We start from the raw sequence: 19,654 nt of genomic DNA on the forward strand, positions 1-19,654 counted from the left end.
TCCTCTGGCATAGTATTATATCACTTGTCTATTCTGGTTTTTGTCTGCATGACTCAATTAGAATTAAATTATATTATGGCATTATTTCTAGTTTTGATTATTATTATATCAACACCAGTTAGATTACTGCCTAGCACATGGTCCTTAATATATACTTGTTAAATGAGAAAGAAAATAAAGTGAATAAAGGAAAAATAAAATACTTATGTTTTTGTATTATTTGTTTTTAGTATACCTGTTAGTTACTAATGATTATCTTTTCATCTTCATTAAACACTCTGCTTAAAATTTTGTCTATAAATATGCTAACTTTTAAATCAGTAATACCTATATTAAATATTGTTCCTTTCATAAAAGTAGAGATGCTTGTTCTAATTTCTCTTCCAGTCTGCCTAATTTCTCAAGGACGATTGATGTCATGAGGTCTTCTTTAGGAAATTTTAATATTCTATGGTAAGATTCTTGTAAATGTGAAGATTCAAACTTATTTGAAATGGCAAGGAAATAATTTTCTCTGTATGTTCCAAAACTCTTATCCATGTTGGTTCTATAATTTCCACTTTGAAGAACTTTCTCCTTAATAGGGAAAACAAAACAAAATCAGATTTAAGTAACACTACTTTATTATTATTGTTGTTGTTGTTATTAGATCATCTGCCTAGCAGTATGCAGAAGCAAAAAAAAATCTTTTGATTTTCCCAATAAATGAGATATTTAAAAGGCATTAACTTAATCTCTGTTCATTTTTGATCCATAGCTATCGTCTTACTGTTTACGTATGTATGGTACTTGAACAATTACTCTGAATGTTTTCCTCATTCCATTTATATTGGACTGTTTAAAGGACTACATTTTTCTGCCTCATTGGAATCTTTTGTAATGGCAGCTTTACTCATGTGATGCTATAACTTTTATAATTTCCTACCCTGGAGTACAAGTTATCTTTTATTTAAATGGTGAAGTCTGCTTTCCCTTAGTCCAAGACAGTAAGTATATCCAGTGAACATTTTCATTGCTGATAATACAAGATAGTCATTTCCATGCCGTCAATTCATACCAATCTATCCTTGTTAGTCAAAATTAAGTGCCCAGTAGAGGTTCTCTATTCTAACCTACTGAGAGGTTAAATTGTCACCAAGAGAATTATAAATATTAACCAGGTGTTGTCTTTTTCATAATAAGACTTCTAGTGAATCCTCAGAATTACTCTGTCTTGGCGCTACATCAGCTTTGTAATCCGTTTTAGGAAACAGTCATCCACGTTACTTTTCCTTTTATGTGCTGGGCCATTTGTCATCTATTTTTATAAGAAATATTCCATTTATTTCATTTTTTTTGAATCCACTCAATGTTTATCAATGTTCTTTTATAAACACTTTTATGGAGTTCCACACAAGTATAGAATTTCTTGCTATTTGATGTCTTGTTTCCATTTTTCTATTCCTTTTAGATAAGCTAGGCTTTTTCACTGCCATACTCCAGTCAAAATTTCCATCCCACAAGTTTCTGGTGATATCTAGGAAACTACGTTTTAATTCACTTTATTCTCTCTCTCTCTCTCTCTCTTCTCTCTTCATCTCTCCCTCATCAGCATCAAAGATGTCCTTTCCTACTGTTTTCAAGTGTTAAGAACTTAACCTTTCAACTTCATTTTCCTCATCTGTACGGAGGAATGATAATACTGATCTCAAAATACCAATACATTTGTGAAGAGTAAATGAGATAATGAGGGCTTAGTGCTCAACCTATCTTGGTGCACAGTAGGCCTTCAGTAAGTACAGCTCTCACTCCTGTGAAGCCAAGGCTGTGTAAGCCATCCTTCTCATCTTCTAGTGGTAGAGGAGCTTGCATCATCATACACACAGTAGTGATGACTGATTACCTCTATTTTTGTTTAATTTGACTTTCTCTGAAACCCAAGCTTATGGGGAATGTTCAGCCACACAAGTTTTCTTTCTTTTAAGAATATAAAATAATAAACTTAACTGGAGGGCCACTGAGAAATACAGATATAAGAAATGCAAATTCTATGGGTCAGAAAACATTTTGGATGAATGTTTAAAATCATTTGCAAAATTATAGGAATGGTGATTTTATTCATCATCATTCATGGTATTTCATAAATATCTAGTAAAATTGAACAAAATACACTGAATACTTTTAAGATTTTTCTCAATAAATATCATGTAAAATTTTTGACATTTCCAAAGCTTTACCTCTCCAGTTATACATATGTTGGCTGAACACAGATTTCTGAGTAGGAGAATAAGAAAACTTAACATTTTAGCCCCAATAATATTTGAAAGTTTGACCAATATATACAAAATATTACTCTGAGTATACTTTATTTTTTTATTTTGCATTATCAAATACTAATGATAGTTTATATATGTTTTCTTATACAAAAATTAAACATTATTAATTTTAGATGTTGGTGATTCTTACAATTACAAAATTCTCTTGACATAGAAGTGTGTGAAATGAAGTTAGTTCAATCTTCCACAGAAACTCAGCCATACAATCTGCATAAGACTGTTTTGCATTGAAGAGTAGTTTTCAATTTGAATTAGTCAGAAAATTTCTTGCCATCTCTTATTTCCTATGAAAATATAGTTTATATTGGTTGAAACATTGTATTGATTGAAAGGTTAGTCAACAGTGAACCATACGAACAATTTTTAACACATAATTTTCTTTCACTGACCTTTTATTATTACCTGATAAATAAAACCAAATATGCATTCATTCATTCACTTGTTCACTCGTTCAACGAACACCTAGAAGATAGAGTATTATGTTTCATTTAATTTTCTTTGTAATATTAATGATCTGCCTAACTTTTTTCTATTTTTTATAACATTATGTGAGAACTCATTCAAAAATATCTTTAACACGTTTCCCTCTACCTTTCCATCAAACTACTTTAAATTTGTCCAATTATTTTTGCAAATTAAAAGAAATCCTTAAAATGCTTGTATTTCAACATTGGCAATTCAGTTCATATTTCTATATTGGTCACATTTTGCATTGGTACCACTATTTTAAATCTTATAATAATCAGACCACTTTAAATACATAATTTTGTAGGTAGTGACAATTTGTTTTATTTATCCAGAAGAGGGGCTTTAACACCTGTTAGTTCAAGTGAGCTGACACATTTAAGGCCTCTTTCACTCCATTTAATGGTTGCATCTGACTGGAGCAAGAATGATGGCAAAGATCTTGACCTTGAAACAGTGGTTGAATTAAAGGATTCAAGTGGATGATAGAAGTTGTGGCCGGGTTGAAGTGAGGGCCAAACAATGTGGGGATAAATGCTGCAGGGGGCAGGGGCTGAAGTGTTATGTGAGATGGGTGGCAGGGAGCAGCAGTGACCAAGTGCAGGGGATGACCCGCTAAGAAAGTGGGGTGTGCAGGGATGATGGTTGGAGTCAGAGTTGAAAATGAGAATGGATTAAAATGTGGCTGGGAAAGAGGATGCAGATGAGCTATAGGGAGGTGACTGCTGTGGGCATTTATGGAAGCAGAAACAAAATGCTGCAGGAACGTGTGGTGGATGGTGGTGAGAGAAGCCTGCTGGTGACCTGGAACTGTCTGTATAGCAGAGGCTGGAGAGAAGGCAGTGGGCCCTGCAGCAGGCACAACTCGAAGATGCTTTGATAGGAGCTGTTTCTGCATATGCTGCTGGGCTTGTAGCTGTAGGAGCTTATATTTATCTATTTCATCAGGTGAAAATGTTATGGGCTGTTGAATTAATGGGGGAGAGAGAGATTTATGACACACTTCTAAGTCATCTGCTACTTTGTCATGCTTCTGCATAGTTCTGTCATAGTAAGAGTTTATATTCCCCTCTACCTGATTCATATGCATGCTTACATCCTGTAAGTCTAGATTTATTTGGTCCTCTTTGGTCTCTGTTGAATCAGTAACACCAGTATATCTATTAGATGAGAAAGCACCAGGGAAATCTTTTGGTACTGGGTCACAGCTTTGAATAAAAGGTTGGACTTCACTAATTAATGACTCTGATTGTTCTTTTGTTGTTGGATACTTTTTCATGTTTGGTAACTGAGACTCTGCTACTACGTGAATTATACCGTTAGAAAGATGATCATCACAATCAGTGTCTACTAAAACAGTAAAATCATTTGTCTGGGAATTTTTGACTTTGTCTTTGTCAATAGTTCTTTGCATTGCACTACCTTTATCCTTTCTTCTTCTACTTGTGTTCTGTAGTTTTTCAGACAAAGGCAATGCATGTCTGTTACAGCCTGGTGGTGTCAATTGCACTGTGCATGGGATTTGTGAAGGAGCCTCTGATTCATTTTTACAGCTGTTTGAAGAGACCTCAAAATGAGTTGATTGTTCCTGACATTTCTTGGCTTGTACTCTTTCTAAAAGACCTTTGGCTGTCAGGGGAGTCCTGTCTCCTTCTACAGTGTTCAACTCTGTGGTTTCTGAAGGGCTGCTTGAACAGTTCTTTAGAAGACAGCTGATATTCCCAGAGTTACATTGCATGGGTTTTACTTTTTCCAGATCACAAATATGAGGGCTGTCCAAAGACTGTTGACTTCTTTCACTTTTATTTAAGTAATACATTTTGTCTCTTGAGTAAGAGCCCAATCTGCTGTGCTGAGGTCCCTGGCAATTAGGTGGATTTTCACTGTTTCCAGCACAAGAAAACCGTGAGCTAGAATCACAACGGGTGATTCTCTTGGATTTTGACCCTGAAAATTGTTGATTTTTGCCCAGTTTATATTTTTCTCTGCAGTGACCATAACCATGTTTTGAATATTTTTCATTTTTAACTGACTCCCACAACTTGCAGCCCCTGTCACTCTGGGTTTCAGACTGTGGGCAGTCACTCTTTGCTAGCTCATCAGATAAGAAGAGACAGCTGTGCTTTCGGCGTTTCCGTTTGTGCCTTTCGACTGAGTTGTGTTCTCTTTTACAAAAATAGAGCAAGTTACCTCTACCATGACTACTGGACCTATGCTTTGAACAAGTACTTCTCAAGCTGGATGTACTGCCAGGGGATGTGTCTGAAGGGCTAGAACATGTATTCAGAGACACCTTTGGAGAACTTCTCTTGTAACTTGCTTTTCCACATCCAGAAACCCTGCTGGTCATACTGATGTGGTTACTATTCAAAATTACACTGAAGTCCTTCCCATGGTCACTGTGGCCCCCTACTGTGTAAGGACTAGAATTCCAAGTGAATTTATTCCCATCTTCAAAATCCAAATGAGGATCACAGGAAATCAGTTTATGTTTTTTAGTCCTGGAGATATAAGGAGAAAAAGATAGGCCCTCATTTGCATCATTTAGAATTGCCCTTTGACAGCTTTGCCAATGGGCCCTTGAAGGTTCCTTAAGTTCATTATCACTATTATTATTCTTTCTTACACAATTCTTTAGAGACATATCAAGGTAAGCAGGCACTTCAGGATTTTTCATTTCCAAATCACTTGCACTAAAATTATGTTCACTCGCACTGGGCTCAGAATTGTTGTAGCCCAAATTATATTTTCTCTGGAAATTTTCCCAATCTGGATTAGCTAACATCATCTTTGGTTTCAGAGACGGATTATCTTCTTGGATCAGTTTTTGTTGGTCTTTAATTAAACCTGAGACTTGGTTTTCCATTGTAGTCTTCATTTCTGAGGGCTCTTTCAGCAATTCTGTTTTTAAGTCCTCTGGATAATGGCCATCCTTTGTGTTTCGAGAAAGCTTAAAATCAAAATACAATGGGTTGCAGCCATAAGAGATACAGGGCTCTGTTTTTGTAAAGAGAAGCAGTTCTGTAGGCCATTGGAGAGTGGTATGGCCATCCTTGCTTTGTACGTGGAGATAAGGCAGTGATTTGGACTTCACATCACGGGGATATGCCTCTCTCACAAGACTTTGTACATTTCTGCTAACTCTTTCTATTTTATCTAATGATTTTTCTTTCTTCTCCTTTCTGGAGTTGGGATTCAGATGAACTGTACTGCTTTGTTCACTTGGCTCTATTGATGGAAGCTCATCCAAACATTCAAATATCCTGGCATCACTGTTCTTGTAAATGTTTGGTGGGCTGGAGGAAACATTTGCTTGGCATGAGTGATTATTGAGGTTTTCTGAACTGTTTCTCACTGTATTTCTAGTTTCCTTTGCTCTGCTGGAAGGAGTAAAATCCACATCTGAAAGATGAATGTTAGATTTACTGAATGAAGCATGAATGCCAATCGAATCTTCTAGTGTTTCATCAACAGAGTCATTTTTGTCTTGCAAAATTTCAGAACTTACGGAGACGGTATTGTGTAAAATACTTTCCAGATGGCTTGATAAGATGTTTCTATCTTTTTCCTTAGTGAGGTGTGTATCTTCATTTGCAAACCTGCAGCGCATGCATTTCTCTGCGGTTTGTTTTGTTTTATAGACGGGTGACTTGTTACAGTCGTGGGTTTCTTCTGTGTTCTCACTGAAAACTGATGCTGAAGATTCTAATTTTAGATGCACTTTTTTGGAAAAAGAAAATGACACTCCTGTCCTGTGATTTGCATTGCTAAGATTTGAGGGTGTTTGTGGTACCTGATTTCCAAACAAACATCTGTCCGTTTGTAACTGGTGTTGATTTGGTGTGGTGGACTGCTGTTTATCAGAAATGCTTCTGGAGAGATTCTTTCCTTTAAGGAGAAGAGCACTCTTCATGCACGATACCTTTCTGCCACTCTTAACTGGGAAAATTCCTTGCTGGAGTTGCTTTTCTATAGCTACCCTGGGGGCTTTGTATGCTGGTCCATTTCCAGAAACACTGTAAATAGAATAAATATTTAAATGATTAAGACATCAGATTTGAAATCTTACCTATATGTGAACATTTTATAGTGTTTGATGATGGGCTCTGAAACTATTTATTAACTATGTCTATTGTAATGTAACAATTTCACTATGCTTATATAACTCAGTATATCTATGGTTTATAGTGGCTATTTCTAAAATGCATCTCAAGTGGATTCTTTTGAAATTAGCAAAAAGCAATAGCAGGTGAATATCTTATGCTAGTGCTGCAAAAGAAAATAAAGTATCGCATTTACATCACATTATGTCCTCCAGAACCTACTAATTCTTTGGAATACAGATTTAACATTATTTTGCAAAGAGTTCTCCAATCAGTGCCTTCACCTGAATAGGAAATAAAATGGAATTAAAAGTCACTTCCAAAGCATAAACTTATCTCTTTTATTTGCTTTTTTGTTTAAAGTTCTAGCATTCTATAATTTTTGTTTCCTCAGTCTTAAAATTCTTTCATGTTTGTTTCCTTTTGAAACAGGATGCTTAGTTCTTTATTTATGATTTGTCATTAATTTGATCAATTATAAGAAAGTAATACACATTTACATGCCATCTCAATATCTTCAATTAGTCTGAAATCCTTTTTTTAGCTTCTTACTCACCAAAATATTTTTCTTCTATCTTTTTTTTGCATATATGTTTTATCTTTTAACAGATCTTTAAAGATTATTCATTCTATTGAGCTTAACTAGTAATTCAGTCAGAAAACTGGAAAGAGTCATACATACAAGAGATGAAACTCTTCAGATTAAAATTGCCTCTAATGTTCTATCTATGAAACCCCTATGACAAAACAAATCTTATTGGAGGGAAAGCAATACAAATCACATCATTTTGAGTTGGCTTTCTTTTCCTTTTTCTTGCTTTGAGCTGGTTTGCTTTGAGCTGCTTTGCGTGTTTGCTTTGAGTTGGCTTTCTTTTCCTTATTTTCATATTCTTGGATGTGTTTTGTCGGCCTTTTTCTATTTTCAAATTTTACTTCATTTTTATGCAGTCATTTATTGCTTGAGTAAACAGTACTAAAACAACTGATATCTTTTCCATATGTAGCTTAAATTCTAATGGGGAGGAGTCCTTTCCTAGCCCTCCATCTGAGAAATTCTTATTGCCTTTACTTAACTATTCAGCCAACTGTCATAGAACTCTGGTGTCATATTCCTTTTGTCCACCAAATTTCATGTACATTGCTTCACTGTCTTTATATGTTTACTATTACAGAGACATATTTAATTAGCCTCCTTTCATTCGTATTGAAACAGATCTGCTCATGTATTTATATGGTTTTGTAAATTTTCCTTTTTATTTATATATAATGTATTTTGTTATATTTATTACACACAACAAATTTTGTATATATATATATATATATACACATAAGTGTTATATATATATATAACACTACCAGGCCATATTTACAAATTGATCTCTTTTGGTTAATTTTTGCCAGTATTTCTGGGCACTTTCAATTCAACTTTCTTCAGCTCAGATACATTTTCTTCTCTGACGTCTCTGATTATTTCTTCTTCCCTGTCCTAGTTTCTTATCCTAGAATTTATAAGTTAAATTTATTTGCTCTCATGAATATATCTTTCAGTCTTACTACTTATATTCGTACTCTAGTATTTTTAGTCTTTTGTTCTGGTTCAGAAAAAAAATTTTGTTTTTAATTTCCGTTTTATGGATTCAACATTTTACAGTGACCAATATGTTGTTTACTATACCCATACAAATTTTAATTTACAAACAACAATTTTAGCCACCAGGCCTTCATAATTTCAGATTGTCCTCTCGCCATGAACTAATAATGTCTGTAGCTTTAGAGCTGTAGTGCACCTTTGAATCTTGTGGAAAACTAATTTCAGAAAAAATTTTAAAGTGTCTGCTCCTTACAGTAACTATTTCATAATGAAAGCTTTTCTCTTATTCATCACATTAATCTTCTTTTTTGAATCATGTTTTACATTCTCTAGAGAGGGTGTTTAGGCATATTTAATATGAGAAATGGAAATACTCTAAGATGGTATACAAATTACTGGATATTTCTTTCAAACATAAAGAGAAATAGGAAGCATAGAGGTTTACTATAGTTATTGGTCTTTTGAAAAGGTGCCTGTAGCCTGTGGATAGAAGGATGAGGTTTAGAAATATCTGCAGCACTGAATTTTGCCTCAGTGCCAAAAAGATTCTTTTCCATATTTTCCATTACTTTGGAGTAAGTAGGAGTAATACATCTGCATTAAGTTACCTTCTCTAGCAACTTCAATCTGATATTATCTGTGCTACACTTAGCAAAAATTATTTCAAAAGTCTGGTGTATGTATATCATCACTCTACCCCTTCTGATTCCATTATGATGCAGATATTTGACTATTTTTATATTCCATTTTTTCCTTAATAATATAATATTTTTGCTTATTATTCTGGCAGAGTTTTGTGCATTTGCTTGCTTTGATTTATGTTAGTCTAAACATTCTTTCCTGTATTGCTGTTTCCTTCTACCATTCATCTTTCTAATATGTGTAAGCTTCTTCCTTTTATATTCTTTCAAATATTTTTAAACCTCTTTGCTCTTATTGTTTTTGTATTACATTTTGCTCTCCTTTTCCTTATTCTTGTTCTCACTTTACAGTTCAATATACACTTATGATTATATTTTGTCACAAGTTTAACATTTTATCCTCATTATTAATATTTTATACCTCTTATTTTTATGCTTTAAACTTTTATCTCATTGCTTTAATCTCCCCTATCTTAATTTTTTTTTTATTTTTGGCCACACTGCAAGGCATGGGGGATCTTAGCTCCCTGACCAGGAATCAAACCCAAGCCCCCTGCATCGGAAGTGAAAAGTCTTAACCACTGGACCACCAGGGAAGGCCCTACCCCTATTTTAAATATAATTTACTTTTATTATTTTTTAAAATCCTAGTTTTCTATCTTTGTGGTATTTAAAATTCTATTATTTTAATTCAAGTTTATGCCTTATGACATAGTTAAAGGTTTAATCTTTATAGTCATACCCTCATTTATGATTTCACTGTCTCCTCTAGAACATTTAATTTATTTCTGTATTTTTTACATAATTATTTTTATTTATAATTTTAAAATGACATTAGTTAGCCCTTTAGTTCTTATTAATGGATTGTCCACTCTGATAGTTCCCCCCAACTTCTAGTTCTTGGTAACTCAGCATATGCACAATTTAATTCTCTCCTGTTCAAGAAGTACATTTTCCAAACAGGAAACAAAGCACATCAAAATAACATGATTTCTTTAAGTGATATAATTTCCTAATGTCCCACATTATCCAGCTCTTATGTAAAGAGCTTTATATTCTCAGAATCAATGGTTCTACAGTTTTTAAAATTTGAAAAAATGTCCATATCAAGATGCACTATACTTAGACTTACACATAGTAGAAGTTTGCAAACAGAGTGAATCTCTCCCTTCCCCCAATAAAAGAACTTTTAGTTTTGCTGAGGAACCATGTTGGGTTGATCTACCCAAGAGCTGACCAAGGTTGACTGCCCTTTTCAAGATCCATTAACAGTTTTCTGCCGTCATTTTTTTCATCAGTCTGATTCAAATATTCTTACTACCAGTAAATTCACCTCTCTTCTCCACAGGGCCATGGAAGAACCTTCTTGTTATCTGTAGCATCTTACTCAGAAGCCCTCTTTATGAGAATAAAGGACAAAGGTTTTCCAGGGAAGAAGTAACCCAGGTGATTTTTTTTTCACTTGTCAATTCAGCTGCCAAAATGAAAATATTTAATAATGCTATTAAGTGACTTCCCTTAGGCCATGAGGCTACATAATCAGAGAGAACAATTGCCTGGAGATAGAAAAAGAATGAAGTAATTTGCCTAGTTCCAAGTTATGTATCTGGAAAGCTGAATACCCATCATTTCCCTAACAATATGATCAGATTGGGACTTAGAGAGCCTACCTACTCCATAGAGGATATGGCTAGGTTTGTGTCTGTTTGATTGATAAGATTTTAAAAGGGCAGCTCAACCCCAGTAGAGTATATCTGTTAATTTCTTTTACTTTGGAAGACACTTCATGGGTAGATCTACAGACTTAGAACTTCTAAATGAAAGCATCATCACCATCACTATCATCATCATTAAGGCTCCTCTGATCCTTTGTCTATTTCTTCCAAAAGAAAATACAGAATCAGTAAGGAGAAATGTCAAAGTGTGACAACTTGCATAGTAACAGATGAACCAAAATTACATTAAGGCTACTCAGATTTTTCGTTGTGTGGCCTTAAAGAACCTATCTAAAGTGTGTATCTCTATAGCAAGCCTTGTCTTATTTTTTCAGTTTTTTTGTACCTCATAATTAATCACCCGGGAATTAAATATCTTCCCTCAATTTTCTCCTGCATGCCACCTAATAACCATTAGACTTTTCCTTCTAAGTCCTGTTTTGACAAGGGCTGTCTGATATCTTATTGACAATGTGTTTGAATAATATATTTTAAGATCTTCATTGTGTTGGCAAGTAAAAAGTTCAGTACCAGATTCAGTACCAGATATGTGTCCTGTTTCTATGATCATATGCTCCCTAAGAGCATGCATTTTTGTATTAACCTCACCTCTGGACACATGGTCTTCCAACCTTTATTTTTTCTTTATACCAAATTTCTCATTTATTGTTAATATGATTATATTTTCTTATATTTTTATAGGCAAATTAAATTACTCTAAGACAGTGGTGCAAATACATGAATATTTGAAGGCTGAATACTGTGTCTTTACTCATAATTGATCCTAAAAAATAAATATTTTCTTAAAAGTAAATATGAGGTCTAATATTTTATGCCAATATAATTGAGTTGTTCACTCCCAAGCTTATTGTATATCGTTTTTCTTTTTTTATAAATTTATTTATTTACTTTTGGCTACTTTGGGCCTTTGTTGCTGCATGTGGGCTTTCTCTAGTTGCGGCAAGCAGGGACTACTCTTCGTTGTGGTGGGCAGGCTTCTCATTGCGGTGGCTTCTCTTGTTGCACAGCATGGGCTCTAGGCAAATGGGCTTCAGTAGTTGTGGCACGCAGGCTCAGTAGTTGTGGCTCACGGGCTCTAGAGCACAGGCTCAGTAGTTGTGGCACACGGGCTTAGTTATTCTGCAGCATGTGGGATCTCCCTGGACCAGGGCTCGAATCCGTGTCCCCTGCATTGGCAGGCAGATTCTTAACCACTGCACCACCAGGGAAGTCCTGTATATTGTTTTTCATTTAAACAATAGGAGTTTAAATTCTGGCACAGAGCTATAAGTGTTACAATTCACCAGAATGCTGTCAACTACATTAATTAGCTACATTAGTGTTCTACATTATGATTCATATGAACACAAATCACAATTTGCAAATGTAATTGAGTTCCAGGTAACAATCTCCTCACTTCAAAACGTTCAGCAGTTCTAAGCTCATGTAAAACTTCTATTTTTCAGCTACAAGAATGTATTAGTATAATGCTTGTTATAATTGTCAACTTAAACGGCACTGTGTGGTAAATTTAACTGCATTAATTACATCTTGTTCGTCATCCAGACAATGATAGTGCCATTTATTCTAGTTTCAGGTGTGTGCGGAAGAATGCACAGAAGATTTAGTTCCTCCCCAAAAAGATGCATTGCTATTTATGGTTTTCAAAATTAATATTACAAAACTCAAAATAATTAGAAAGAGATATATAGATCCATATAAATCACCTGGATAGAATAAATGCTAGTATATTAGAATCATTCTTGGATCATTTCATTAAAGAACACATTAACAATATTGGGAAAGAAAAAACCCAGATGTCAAAGTCATTAATTTATAGACTTTTAACTATTAGGAAAATTTGCCTTCAGATATATCTGTTGATTAATTATAATTTGTTTACATTGCTATAGTGAACCAAGTAAATTTATCACTGAAATTTCCCCAGAAGTTGAAGAGAGTTTTGAACCATCTTAGGCACCTTTAATTCTTACCATTCAGACTGTTGCCTTAACTCAGCCAGCTGATGAAGTCGCTTAAGTGCTTTTTCTTGTTTCTTTTCATCTTTCCATGACTTGGAAGCTACATTTCTAGCAAATTCACGTTGCTTTAATTCTTTCAGTCTCTGTGGACAAAAGAAGACAAACAGAAAGGACACTATGAATAAGTAATATATCTTTTTCCACCCAAAAACTTCCTTTTTAAACTTTGTCCTGGGCACAAAGGTGAATTTTTGGATAGGGAGAGTAAAAGCAACTTCTCCATCAATTCTATTCTCTGCTCCAAGATACATTTAGTTGTCAACTGGGTTATTTATCAAAGCTTGTCACAGTCACTGCAGAAATGTGCTGCAATGTTGGACCCCAGTCCTGACAAGGACCACCCTGGGTATGTATTTGCAATCATCTCTGTGCCTGTGAAAACATAAATGGGGAAAATGTGCAATATATAAATGTGTATAAAGGGAGAGGAAGTTATGGGATGCACTTTCCTCCATGCACTGTCTCCAGCCCTCTCACTTATAAAACATATTTACTCTCATTCCTGAAAATTGGTGTGATTAAATACACTGGGTGAAATGAGCTTGTTTCAGTAAAGAACATCTGTTATTGTGAAAAGATTTAGTTCAAAGTTCTAAATGCAATTCTTAACTCATTTTTTTTCTGGTGGAGATATTTATCCAATTCAAATTTCTGTATTGTATCCAGAAGGAAAAAAATGGGTCAGGGATTTAAACTCAGGATAGAGGCTTGGCCTTGCTTGATTTAAATTTAGTTACTACTTCTTTTAATTAATCTTTTCTGTAAAACAACTGGCTTACATGAAGATTGGATGTTACTCATTACCTGTTCAGATTTCTACTTCAGAATCTGTCACTAAGCTCACCTAATGATGTTGAACAAATTGAGAAACAGCCACAATCAAATGAGCATCTTGAAGTTTGGGTCTTAATCCTGATTTAAGAGTATGTTTGAAGATTAGCCTTTCTTAACCCATATAAAGTGACTTTAAACGACCTGAAATCTGTGTCCGTTTAATCTGCTTTTATTTCCCAAATCAAGTATAAAAACATGTTTTCCAGGAATGACAAAAACTACATAGCTATCAAGTGAGATAATAACTTTGTAGTAGACTATCCCCTCCCCCACCCATAGAACAAGTGCCAAGACCTTTAACAATCATTAGATTCCTTCTTGAAAGGGAACATACGCAGGGGAGATGATAGCCAAATAACTGCTTCCAGGCTAAGTATTCAAGGAAGGAGGCAGAGTATTCTTTCAGAGAGAGAATATTCTGAGCACAAAGAACAAGCGTTTCACAGAACTAGAAACAGCCACAGGGAGAAGAGTAGTATCAACCTGAACTCAGTTTTTGACAAAAGCTTCAGAGCCTTTTAAAAACCAGAAGTTTTCAAAAAATAAAATTATGGCCCATGTGTTAGCAGAAAAAAAAAAAAAGGATCAACAATTCTCTAGAGCTGATAACAGCACAGGGTCTAAACCTTAAAGGATAGCCTTGGTCAGAAGACAGAAAGGCTTATAAAAATTTGCATTTCTACTACCCTTCTACTCACACTTCCTCAGCCCCCATGTGCACAATCATCTAGTTCTTGGGGTTAAGGCTAATCTTATGAGTAAAGACCTTTTGGAAATCATGCAACATAATTTAGGAGCCCACAGAGAATGTAGTTCAACTGCATCAAAGAAAGACCATGGTTACTTTGGTAAAGAGGAGAGGGATTTTTTTTTTTTAACTCTCAGTTACTTTTGAACATAAAATACTCTACAATATATTTATTTAATATTTGATATTACTAGTATATAAAACCTGAACCACCTAGGAGAGGAAGCTGATTCATTTACTCACAATATCTGATACTTGAATCTCATTATTGGAATCCTGTTTGAAACTTCCAGGTATACCTGTTTCTTTCATTAGCCTTTCAGATTCCAATACTGTACTCCTATATCTGAGTTACAGAAATGATTGAGAATTCGGTCTCATTCATCCAACAGCAAATACTGTTAACTCCTACTAGGTACTAGGGATATAGAAATGTACAAATCAACTATTTTTCCCTCAAGGGAGACAGACAAATGAACAGATACTTTTATAAGATAGTATTGAGTTTCTTAACAGGAGTGGACACAGATGCTTTGGAAGCACACAGGAAAAGTTAAGATAGATTGGGTGGTGGGATGGAGCATTGCTGTGTTGAGGAAGTCAGCAAAGTTAAAATACTTTTAAGGAACACAGAAAACTGGAAGAAGACCTCTAGCCACAGTCTTGGCTTGGCCCATGCCGAGTGCTCAAGACTATGCAGAGGAATCCCCCCAGAGATCTGCAGAGGGAGCCCTTCAAAATTTCACCATACTGATCAGCAGTGCATGTGTGTGAGGCAAATATTCCAGGCCAAGAAAAGAACCACCCGCAATAACTAAAGGAAACAATGCCTGGCATTCATATAGAACCAGGAAGAGTGCCTGTTCTTACCAACAAAATTAGAAAAGCTCTTGGGACATTGAGTAGAGAATTCAGGGAGTCTTGCTTCACTAAAGAAAAATTAGCCATAGATTGAACACTATTTTACATTTGCCTAACAAATGATTTTCATCATTTTATCAAGAAGTAAAAGTATCAATTTGATTCCAAGTAACATAACTGCATTTCAGAACCAAATCCAAGAATATTTAAAAAATACAAAAATTCACAAACAAGGGAAAATTAATGACATCCAACATACAATCAAAGATTTTTAGACATGCAAAGAAGTGCCAAAACACAGCCAAAAATGAGGAAGTCAACCAACTAAAACCAATACAGAACTGACACAGATGATAGAATTGGCAGAACACTGCATTAAGACAGTTATAACTGTATACCATATATTCAAAAAGTAGAAAAGACACAGTGGACAATTGCGTGATTGGAGTCTGAAGAAAGGGGAGGGAATATTTGCAAATATAATGGGTGAAAATATTCCAAATTTTCTGAAAACTCTAAATCCACAGATTCCCACCCCCACCCCCACCCAAAACCTCAAGCGCAAGTAACATGAAGACAACTACACCAAGGCTCAACATAATCAAACTTTTCAAAACCAGGAAAAATTTTAAAAGCATCCAGAGAGAAAAGATATATTTCTGTACAGAAGAATAAATACTAGGATGGCAGAAGAATTCTCATTGGAAAAAGGCAATTGAGAATACAATGGAGCAACAACTTGAAATTTCTGAAAGAAAATTTAAAACTATTCAAAATAAAATTCTATACCCAGTGAAAATATCCTTTTAAAAAAAAGGTGAAACAGAGATGATTTCAAATATTAAAAGCTGAAAGAATTTAACAGCAGCACACCCACATGATAAGAAATAAAGAATATCACTGAAGAAAAGGAAAATATTAACAGGTAGATATATGTGTCTACAAAAAAGAATGAACACCAGAAATAGTAACTATAATGATGAATAAGACATATTCTTTATTATTTGAACATATCTGGACTGTTTAACAAAAAGACAATAGCTATGTTTTTTGGTGTTTATAAAAAATTTATAAATAAAATATTTGACAATGATAGCTTAAAGCCCAAGAGAGGAGAAATGATATATAATATTGATAGGCCTTATTCTATGCATGAAATAATATAATAACAATTGAAGGCAGACTGTGATAAGTTAAAGAAATATACTATATAACCTACAGCAACCATTTAAATAACAAAACAATGTGTTTCAGCCAATAGGACACCAAAGAAGATAAAAGAAAATAATTAAATTTACTCAATCCGAAAGAAAGCATAAAAAAGTAAAAAGGAAATTAAAATAGATGGGACAATTATAAAACAAATAGCAATACCACAAAATCTAAATATATTGCTAACCAAATTAAATGTAAATGGTCTAAACACTGGAATTAAGAGGTACAGAATGACAGTTTCAATTAAAAAAAAAAGCAAGATCAACTATACATTGACTATAAAAACAAACTTCAAAATAAAGACATGATGAGTTAAAAGAAAAAAATGTAAAGAGATATAACATGTCAACACTAGTCAAAAAAAGATGGAGGGGAGAACCCTCAAGATGGTGGAGGAGTAAGACAGAGAGATCACCTTCCTCCCCACAAATACATCAAAAATACATCTACATGTGGAACAACTCCTACGAAACACCAACTGAACGCTGGCAGAAGACCTCAGACTTCCTAAAAGGCAAGAAACTCCCCACGTACCTAGGTAGAGTAAAAGAAAAAAGAAAAAACAGAGACAAAAGAATAGGGATGGGACCTGCACCTCTCAGAGGGAGCTGTGAAGGAGGAAAACTTTCCACACACTAGGAAAGTTTGGCAGAGATGGGGGTGGGCAGGGGGGAAGCTTCAGAGCCACAGAGGAGAGCACAGCAACAGGGGTGCAGAGGGCAAAGCAGAGAGACTCCTGCATAGAGGATCGCTGTTGACCAGCACCCACCAGTCTGAGAGGCTTGTCTGCTCACCCACTGAGGTGAGTGGGGGCTGGGAGCTAAGGTTCGGAATCCAGAGGTCAGGTCCCAGGGAGAGGACCGGGGTTGGCTGCATGAACACAGCCTGAAGGGGGGTAGTGAACCAAAGCTAGCTGGAACGGAGACCGGGAAAAAGTCTGGAACTGCCTAAGAGACGAGAGACCATTGTTTCTGCGTGTGCGAGGAAAGGGGATTCAGAGCACTGCCTAAATGAGCTCCAGAGATGGGCGTAAGCCACAGCTATCAGCGCGGACAGCAGAGATGGGCATGAAATGCAAAGGCTGCTGCTGCAGCCACCAAGAAGCCTGTGTGCAAGCACAGGTCACTATCCACACCTCTCCTTCTGGGAGCCTCTGCAGCCCACCACTGCCAGGGTCCCGTGACCCAGGGACAACTTCCCTAGGAGAACACACGTGTGCCTCAGGCTGTTGCAACGTCACGCAGGCCTCTGCCGCTGCAGGCTCGCCTTGCATTCCATACCCCTCCCTCCCCCTGACCTGAGTGAGCCAGAGCCCCCTAATCAGCCACTTCTTTAACACCCTCCTGTCTGGGTGAAGAACAGATGCAACAGGGGGACCTATATGCAGAGGCAGGGCCAAATCCAAAGCTGAACCCTGGGAGCTGTGCGAACAAAGAAGAGAAAAAGAAATCTCTCCAAGCAGCCTCAGGAGCAGTGGATTAGGGCTCCACAATCAACTTGATGTACCCTGCATCTGTGGAATACCTGAATAGATGACGAATCATCCCAAAATTGAGGCGGTGGACTTAGGAAGCAACTGTAGACTTGGGGTTTGCTTTCTGCATCTAATCTGTTTCTGGTTTTATTTTTATCTTAGTTTAGTACTTAGAACTTATCATCATTGGTGGATTTATTTATTGATTTGGTTGCTCTCTTTCTTTTTTTTAATATATATATAATTTTTTCTTTTTCGCTTTTTGTGAGTGTGTGTATGTGTATGCTTATCTGTGTGATTTTGTGCATATAGGTTGCTTTTACCATTTGTCCTAGGGTTCTGTCTGTCTGTTTTTTTTTTTTTTTCCTTTTTCTACTATGCATTTTAGTGCTTGTTACCCTTGGTGGTTTTCTTTATTGGTTTGGTAACTCTCTTCTTTCTTTCTTATTTCTATATTACTTTTTTAGATTTAATAATTTTTTTTTATTTTAATAACTTTAAATATTTTATTTTTTTCTTTCTTTCTATTTTTACCCCCCTTTTCTTCTGAGCTGTGTGAATGACAGGGTCTTTGTGCTCTGGCCAGGTGTGAGGCATGAGCATCTTAGATGGGACAGCCGAGCTCAGGACACTGGACCACCAGATACCTCCCAGCTACATGGAATATCAATCAGTGAGAGTGCTCCCAGTGATCGTCGTCTCGATGCTAACACCCAGCTACACTCAATGACCAGCACGCTCCAGTGCTGGACACCCCATGCCAAAAAACTAGAAAGACAGGAACACAACCCTACCCATTAGCAGAAAGGCTGCCTAAAATCAAAATAAGTTCATAGACATGCCAAAGCACACCACCAGGCACAGTCCTCCCCACCAGAAAGACAAGATCCAGACTCATCTACCAGAACACAGGTACCAGTCCGCTCCACCAGGAAGCCTACACACCCACTGAACCAACCTTACCCACTGGGAGCAGACACGAAAAACAATGGGAACTATGAACCTGCAGCCTGCATAAAGGAGACCCCAAACACAGTAAGTTATGCAAAATGAGAAGAGAGAGAAATACACAGCACATGAAGGAGCAAGGTAAAAACCCACCAGACCAAACAAATGAAGAGGAAACAGTCAGTCTACCTGAAAAATAATTCAGAGTAATGACAGTAAAGATGATCCAAAATCTTGGAAACAGAATGGAGAAAATACAAGAAACGTTTAACAAGGACCTAGAAGAACTAAAGAGCAAACAAACAATGATGAACAACAAAATAAATGAAATTAAAAATTATCTGGAAGGAAACAACAGCAGAATAACTGAGGCAGAAGAATGGATAGGTGACGTAGAAGATAAAATAGTAGAAATAACTACCACGGAGCAGAATAAAGAAAAAAGAAAGACAAGAATTGAGGACAGGCTCAGATGTCTGGGACAACACTAAATGCACCAACATTCGAATTATAGGTGTCCCAAAAGAAGAAGAGAAAAAGAAAGGGACTGAGAAAATATTTGAAGAGACTATAGTTGAAAATTACCCTAATATGGGAAAGGAAATAGTCAATTAAATCCAGGAAGCACAGAGAGTCCCATGAGGGATAAATCCAAGGGGAAACACACCAAGACACATATTAATCAAACTATCAAAAATTAAA

The 19,654-nt window shown here is 35.8% G+C and overlaps 1 protein-coding gene across 1 annotated transcript in view; it reads right to left on the reverse strand.

The window, feature by feature from the left end:
* Nucleotides 1-2,117: 2,117 nt before the first annotated feature.
* Nucleotides 2,118-19,654, reverse strand: part of ZNF804B (zinc finger protein 804B) — a 447,143-nt gene continuing 429,606 nt past the window's right edge. Inside the window, exons 3-4 of the mRNA XM_073809743.1 lie at nucleotides 12,825-12,955; nucleotides 2,118-6,796 (exon numbers count right to left, since the gene is read on the reverse strand). Coding sequence (XP_073665844.1) covers nucleotides 3,136-6,693 — 3,558 coding nt within the window. The 5' untranslated portion in view covers nucleotides 6,694-6,796; nucleotides 12,825-12,955 and the 3' untranslated portion in view covers nucleotides 2,118-3,135. The remainder of the gene's footprint in view (nucleotides 6,797-12,824; nucleotides 12,956-19,654) is intronic.

Source organism: Tursiops truncatus, chromosome 9 (genome assembly GCF_011762595.2).
Source record: "Tursiops truncatus isolate mTurTru1 chromosome 9, mTurTru1.mat.Y, whole genome shotgun sequence".
Classification (NCBI taxonomy): domain Eukaryota; kingdom Metazoa; phylum Chordata; class Mammalia; order Artiodactyla; family Delphinidae; genus Tursiops; species Tursiops truncatus.